This window comes from Netta rufina, assembly GCF_964035555.1.
Source record: "Netta rufina genome assembly, chromosome: 1".
NCBI classification, from domain to species: Eukaryota; Metazoa; Chordata; class Aves; order Anseriformes; family Anatidae; genus Netta; species Netta rufina.
In genome coordinates this window covers 54,990,146-54,998,299 of record NC_140123.1, presented here as the reverse complement: position 1 = coordinate 54,998,299, position 8,154 = coordinate 54,990,146, and the positions used below count along the sequence as shown (strand labels likewise).

At 42.0% G+C, this 8,154-nt stretch overlaps 1 protein-coding gene across 1 annotated transcript in view; it reads right to left on the bottom strand.

Annotated features, from left to right (window-relative positions):
* Positions 1-383: 383 nt before the first annotated feature.
* The window catches only part of RAP2A (RAP2A, member of RAS oncogene family), a 29,242-nt gene continuing 21,471 nt past the window's right edge, over positions 384-8,154 (bottom strand). Inside the window, exon 2 of the mRNA XM_084283073.1 lies at positions 384-3,207. Coding sequence (XP_084139199.1) covers positions 2,970-3,207 — 238 coding nt within the window. The 3' untranslated portion in view covers positions 384-2,969. The remainder of the gene's footprint in view (positions 3,208-8,154) is intronic.

Here is an 8,154-nt window from a genome sequence, read left to right as displayed (position 1 = left end):
ACAGGAGAAATGCTGTCTTTGTAGAAAAGGACAAAGCTCTACAAGAACAGCCAAAGGAAAAAGCGGGTCTTTGGAACAAATCATAACGTTTTAAGGCATGTTATAAGAAACTTTCCAATACTATAATTGGTAATCCGATCAGGGCACAAATTAAACACCGACCAATGACTCCCACGGGGCGGCCACAAAAGCGCCGTGTGGCTCACTCAGCTGCGTTTCTGCTACCCCTGGATTTTGGAAAAAATCTCTTGTCAAGTGCAACTGTCATTGATTCAAGCTCCACTACCTTCACGTTAGTGGAAATACAAATAGTGCATAACTACTTCCTCGGAATTACACAAAAAAAAAAAAAAAAACACAACACTTACCCTTTTCCCCCCCGCAGTACGGTACGGTGGCAAACACAGCCTAGGTTCTTGAAGACGTGAAAGTGTACTGAAAAAAGCAAGACTGGGAAAATATCGTCACTGATATTTTCTGTAAGGAATTGTACTGTGCCATTTTTCCTGCGTTAGATCCGTTTCACAATATGAACTCCACGTATTGTACTTTATGCCATTTTGTGGTCAATTAACAATTTCCAAGGTAAGATTTTTAATACCTCCGTAAATAATGTTGCATAACGTGCACTTTGCACTTCCAATTAAGCAGTTTTGATTTTTTTTTTTGAGTGCTTATACAGTGGATCTCACGCCGACAAGCTATTTGGCAATTTGTGCTGCTCAATAATCCATTTCCCAGTCTAGATTTCCTAAAACCTGTCCCTAAGCAAGACTTCAGCTGTTGAATTGATCTTGCTTAAGCACAGTGGCTGCCACGGCGGGCGGGGGGGAAGAGAACATTCATACCATCTAGTTTAGGCATAGAAGCTGTGGACCCAAACTAAAAGCCTACGTTTGCTATATAGTCAATGGAAAGAGGTAGGTGCCTCTAGGAGGGCGATTCGGAGCACCCCAAAACGGGCATTCAGATGCCAGAAATAAATGGTGTGAATACCTCTCGAAGAGAAAGAACAAAGCGCGGTAACAAAAGCTCCGTAAGGTAGACATTGGGGGGGGGGGTAGGGGAGGGAAAAGGGCTACATGAACTTTCGAGTAAGGCGTCATTTTGTGTGACATCTAATGCCCTTCCAGACGTTGGCGGTGGAAAGGTTTTGAAAGATTAAGGGCAGAGATGGCCAGTTCTCTTCCGTCAACATGATCTCCTTTGTTCACCATCCACCGAACTACAAGTTAAAACGTTAAGAACACGTATGACAAATCTGCAAAGCGTGTTGCACTTCAGTTTCCTGTGTAGAAGATGAGAGCATTTTAGGCAGTTCTGCAGATGGAGGCAAAACTCTCGAACCTAACTCCAATTACAGCATTTCTAAGGGCCATATACACACACACGTACACACTCAACACACACGCACACCCCAGCACCCCTGTTTGCACTCGTTGAAACACAAGGAACTACACTGTTACTGCACAAGATTGAAAAACTAATGAATGCATGGTGTTATTTAGACCACAGGCTCAGTGACTGTATTTTTATGGCCAATTTTACCTATAAAAGATCCAGCTCAAGACAATCTCTCCAGCATTTAAAATCTAAACATTGTGATTGAAAACTTTTCTATACTTTGATTGTAAGACTTCAGAATAGGTATTTCTGTGCCATTAGTCATGCAAATGATAAATACTTCACTGCTATGAAACTAGCAAGCCAGAGCTCGAGCATCCTTTCAAAATAAAACATTTGCTCCCACCATTTAACACTCCAATAATTGGGGAAACCTTTGAATAGTGTGTCAGGCAATTAAAGAGCCATTTCCACGCTCACCTAAGGAATTATAACTGCAACTATTTCACCTCTGAACCAAATGATTTCAGGTGGTTATCCAATTTGCGTTTTCAATATTAAAGCTACGAAAGAGCAAACGTGATTTTCAAAGGTTAGTTAGGGATCACACCAGAGAACATAGCCCTTCAAGGCAAGAAAAACTGTTGTCTTCAACAAACTTAAAAATGCAGGATGTTCATACTGTCCCATGAGGTTTCTGCAGAAGGGAACATATGGATGCAACATGGCTTAATTTTCCTTACAAGATGGTACTAGTTAAACTATTAAAGTGTTCCTTGTTAGTAAGGCTCAGCAATTTTTTTCATCACAGTTGCTTCCTCCTGGTTCAGTAAAGTGATAAATAAAGATGCTTCCTGCTTTGTAAACAGAGGGTTTGTTTGGCTTTTTGCAGACCAAAACCTGAAGCGATCCTCCATTTCTGAGCAGCAAAACAAAAGATTCAAAACATTCCCATGCCGTACTGCTTCTTCACCTGCCACTTCTTTTCGGATCTTGCCTCTCGTTTCACACACCGATGGCAATGTCTTCTGTTTCAAGATGTGGGATAAAGTGTTGAAATAATAGCATCACTTTTTGAAAAAAATCCGAACTTATATAGGTCTCTGGTAACCTCTTCCTCTAACACTGTCAGAAGTTCAGGTGAAATCAACACATTTGACTGAACAAACTTGGCCACAAGTGATAGCGCACACCTGAAGCACAGCGATTTGAAAGACTTGGCTCTCCTTTTGCGCTCCTGCTAGATGCCAATGGTCTTCAGAGATAATTTTCTCCACTGCTTCTGTTTCCCATTTCCAAAGGGTTTCTAACTTCCTCGGAAACGGTGGCTGTTGTTGCCGTGTGACGTGACAACGCGCGTACGCTCAACTGGAATGACCCTGTAGGTCAACTGGCTATGCCATAAAACTGCAGGTGCTCAAAGGGAAAAACGGGTGAGATGTGGTCATTTAACCCAATTATATATCCAGAGTCAGTGATTGACTTCCAATGCTCAGCTCTGAGTTAATGATGCTACTTCACTACAGATGTATTTCAAGTGACCCACAAACCAGGAAGTGAAGTAGACAGTTTTACCACCTTACAAAATTTCTGCAAATCAAGTCCAGGTTAGGTCATTTTTAATGCTATTGTATATTACATGCAGAACAGCATGGATCATCTTTGTCTGGCTGTGCTGCATAGTTCATTTGTCTAACAATTTCCGCAAAGAGCTCATCCACCATTGTTTTACTTTTAGCAGAGGTCTCCATAAAAGGGCAGCCCCATTCTTCGGCTAAGGCTCTGCCTTCGTTCGACGACACTTCTCGCTCGCTTTCCAGGTCCACTTTATTACCAACCAGAATTACTGGCACTTTCTCATACCTGCAGTTAAAAAAACACAACCAAACAAAAAGAAAGCAGCAATCATTATATTTCAAAAGATACAACATTTGAAGATGCAAACACCTATTTACGAACAGTATAGGCCCAACAAGAAAGGCGTTTGGACAATGTGAACGCTCTACGTTGGAAAAAAATGCTTTGCATGTTTTGCACCATTTGTTGCCCGTCTCTTTCCCCCAAAACTTCCTTAAAATTCAAGAGAGTTCTTCCTCCTCTGAATGTTCTTCATCACCAGGAAACCTGCCCACTATTAGCTTTTCTACATTGTTAATCTCAGTTAGGGCACAAGAACAGGACCGTGGTACTACCCTCTCTCCGACATTACATCTTCCTTCTCCCTGAACAGGTTTCATGTTGCATTTCTCGCTTGCGATAAGGAAGATGCATCACTCCCCCTTTTCAAAGGTACATCTACCTTCAGTTAATGCACATGGAAATCTCGGGTGAACAATAAATGGGAGAACTCCAAAGTGCCAGTAAATTCATTTGGAATTCCAGGCAGCCCCCTACAAGTCCTGTCTACACACAGAAGTATTATATAAAAACAGGCATTAGCTAACGCAGAAGATACAGCTTTTCCCTGCAGCATTCACATCATTATATGAGTTACACAAGCTGAAAAGAAAATTAAGTACCAGGCAATGCTATCACAGTTCTGCTTCATCACCAACTTGGACAACACAACAGATCATATAAGCTTTGAAGGAATTTATTACTTTGAACCTCTTTGTGAGGGGATCCTTGCCATTTTTATTATTAATATTATTTTAATTAAAATGCCTGTCTTGTTTTTTTCTTCTTTTTTTTTCTTTTCTTTCCCTCCCCCACCCCCCCCCATCCTCACATGCATAAAACCCTTCTTTAAACATGGATCTCAGCAAGTCTTTAGTCAGGTTTTAAATTTACATATTTGACACAACAGAGAAGAAAACACTGGGCCTATTTCCAAAATGCTTTTACACTGGTTTTCTCATAAAAGCAACGAGGACTAAGAGAAAAAAAGATTATGGTTTTTAACACTTGAACTAAACTAACATCTAAGAGAAACAAGATGGTTGGTTCCCTCCTAATTTAAACCTCATTTTCTACTTTGTATTAGCTCAGCAGTGCTGTTCTGAGTCAAACAATTTGAGCCAAGACATTCATTGTTAACAAGTGCAGCAGTTTAAGATGTTACTGTCCTAAAGCCACCTATAATGACTTATTTATCCCTCTCTTCTTTCTGCCTCCCAGGCAGGGCAGCAGAGCGGAGCTGGTGCATGTGGTTCCACAGCTTGGTGTGACCCAGCAATGGTGATGAAATCCAGCTGTCGAGACTCTGCACAGAAACAGGGAATCTACGTGTTCCTGTCGACTCGATCTCAGAGTTAAAGGAGAAAAGTATGAGAACTTCTCACCCCAACTCAGTATCTGAAATTGGTCCAACTATGGCATAAGATGCACGTGAAATTCTAAGCTTTATAATGTCTCTTCTCCGAGAACATCACTTAATCCAGAGTCTAAGGCTGTGGTCAGGAACTGTAGAGGATTCCCCTCACTTTTTCACCATTTATCCTATCCTCGTTTATGACCTGAACAGCCGCAATCCATTTCTGACTCTCTAGATGCACAGTATTTAGCACAATGATACCTTTGGAACTCTTACAAGAGCTAAGTTGCCATTAATTAAATACCAAAATACACACAAGCATCTTGAAATCTGTCCTCCTGCGTTTCAGCACATGATGGCATAGTCTTTAATTACATAAGATGGATGGTGTTGAACAGATAAGACAGCAATTCAGTATTTTTTTTAATCTTTACTATCCACGTGCATGTGTCTTATTTTATTTGCTGTACAGCATTAAAAACCTTTAATGGAAGTGGAAACAGCTGCACCTTCACTATATGTCTTGAATATCTGAGGGCCCCAAATGCGAACCTTTTTCTTCCAGCTTCCATAGATACTCTCTCTCTTCTCAATTTTACAAGTGGGAAAACGTGAGAAATTCAGAGTAGTCGCTTGAGAAGCATTCAGCAAAGAAGTAGCTGAGCCAGAATTAAAACACAGGATCACCTCTCTTCTTGTTCTGCAAGATCACTTCAATTTGTTGAGAAACACAGAGGGAAGAAAAGCCCACACACTTGTTGCAGATTTACAGATAGTTCAAATAAAACATGTTAGTGCTTTGAATGGTTTGAGAACCCTAGAAAAGCTGTGCAACTAAATATCCAAGGATATTCAGTTTTCTATGAGTGCTTAGCATCTGGGAAGTAGGGGGACAGAAATTATGAAGCTTCATGCTAGATGACAAAAGAGGAATTGATGAGCTGATGGGATAGATATAAAAAACTTAACTGAATTTATCTGCACAGGACTATCTAAGAACTATTACATGGAACAGATTGAATCACCTTTCTGTATTGCTTTTTTTTCCCTTGCCTTCAGGGCTTGTGTTTGCCCTATTCACTACCTACCTTCACTGTGTAACATGAGATGAGAATCCTACAGTCAACAGCCGTATTTACCTCATAATCTGGATTTATCTGATGACCACTATGTAACATTGAGTTGTACGAAAAATGTTTCTGCAAAACCCTCACGTTGTTTTACTCAAATACTTCCTCAAAGGGCAAAAATAAGGTTGCTCTTGCAAAACACACATCTGTATTACCTCACCTTTGAACAGTCAAATTTACAGAGCAACTACTTTATGTGAAGTATACGTATATTTTAAAAGGTACACTGAATGTATTAATTCTGATTATATTCTGGTTTTATACATATATATACACAATGTATACGTATATTTTGTATGAAAAGAGTCTTTACCTGTCTTTCTACACACAAAAGTTGTCATCCATCATCTAGATGAATGTAAACTGGAATATCACAAATAATCGGAAAACAGTCCATGGACACCAAGCAGAAGACTGGCTGCAGTGTGGGCTTATCAGCTCCAGTTCAGTATTACTCAGTATCACAGAGATGTCTGTGCCTTATATTCTTTGTAGATCAGGACGATGATGGACCACCGTGCGCTGGGCCGTGCCACACCTGACCTAGCAGGCCTCTGCAGAAGCTACGTGGCTCCATGTCAGCCCCTGCTATCTTCAAAGGCCCTACAGGTCTCTGAAGCGTACTTCCCAGCTTTAGGGTTCTGGTCACACACCGCAGAAAACCTAGAAACCCTAAAGCTGGCTATTGACTAAACGTCTCTACGAGATCTGAGGGTCAGGCTGGCTCTCCATGCTCATCTCCCAGAGCTGCCAGATTTCCTGCCTCGCTCAGCACCCAGGCAGATCTGTTTCTGCTGAGCATGGAGGAGCTCCCCGCTCCCATTCCCTCCTCACAGCGGCAGCTGATCCCACAGGAGGCTATTTCTACCTGCTCTCAGAGGTCCCCCCCCACACGACTTCGGCCTGCCCTGGTTTTGGCACACCGCTGAGGTGGTGGGCAACAGCACGGGCCCGCTGTGAGAAAGGGAGATTTGTCAGATGCGGCAGAACCATGGGATTTTAATGAAATTTGAAGGGAAGATGAACATCTATTCCCCCACAGGCTTTTCACCCTGCGGATTTCAGTGACCCAATAGGAAAACAGCTTCTTTATGAAAGGAAAAAAAATAAAATAAAGAGCTGTTATTAGGTTATCTGGCACCCGAGCAGCAATGCAGATCCTTCCCATATAACCACAAAAATCAAGCCTAGGATATCACAAATCCTTCCAAAAGCTTCAAGCTGGATCTAACCCACTCACAAACACGCTCCTGAAACAGCCAGCGTGCTTTTTATTCCATCAAATTCTGCCTCAGCTTTCAGCCAATTCTGCCTCAGCATATACCTATCAAATTGTGTATCAGCAGAGCAAGAGAGGCTAAAAACCCACTACCTATACCTGAGCCTGGAAAAAAAAAACAAACAACACAACAAAACACAACCAAATTGCTGTTGCTGCCATCCCTGGATGTGTGAGAGGGCAGCTATCCACCACGGGAGCTGTGCAGAGGTCTTGCCTTTCGGCATGGCCTGCTTCCCCCTGCCTGTCCCCATCACGGTGGAGAAAGAGCACGTTCCTGCCCCTCGTTCCTGGAGCAGAAAAATCCAATTTTCTCAGCACCGCTGAAAAGCTCCGAGCAGCGCTGATCTTTCCTAATGAAAAGGCTGAGGGCCACCTGAAAATAAGGACTGCTGCCAGTTTCCTCTGTCTCGGTGCAGTGAAGTATGTATTCCAGGGCAAACATCACAGCAGAGCTTGAAAGAAATATACTCCAATGTAGCACGGGAAGACTTGACTTTTCAGGACCTCAGGAGGAAATTTTTGCAAGACCAATTACACGTGTTTGCAGAACGTGTTTAAAGAACAAGGTACTTCACCCTGCTGAAATGATCTCACTATCTTAGGCTCCAATCTGATGGGTACAGAGCAGCGGCAGCTCCTGAAGATATAAACCTGACTGAGATCATTTACAGCCCCGTGAAGGACACCAGTGCAGAGTCAAATACCATCATATCTAGAATGTCACTCTGGCAAGATTCAGCCCTTGCTCCTTAAAAGATAACCAATATGTACTTACCAGTCTCAGATAACTTTATTCAATGCTAAAAGACTACCCTGATATCCATCTTTACAAGCTTCTGGGACCAGCAGGCCACGGTAAATCCCCCCAGTTTTCCTGAGGATGGACACCACAGCCACACAAGATCAGTAAATACACAGACTTTAAATGTTTAATGCAGCTCAGCTATGCACCGCTGACCACACAGCCTTACATGACATAGTGATAAACAGTTTCTACATTTTATCTTACCTCACATGGCACGTCCACCCGCATTTCTGTTTAGATTAATATGTATACTTTGAGTAACAGCTTAATTAACTTGTTAAACATTTAGAAAGTCTCTAGATGAATGGTATGTAAATGACCTGCAGAGATTTCTACCTCA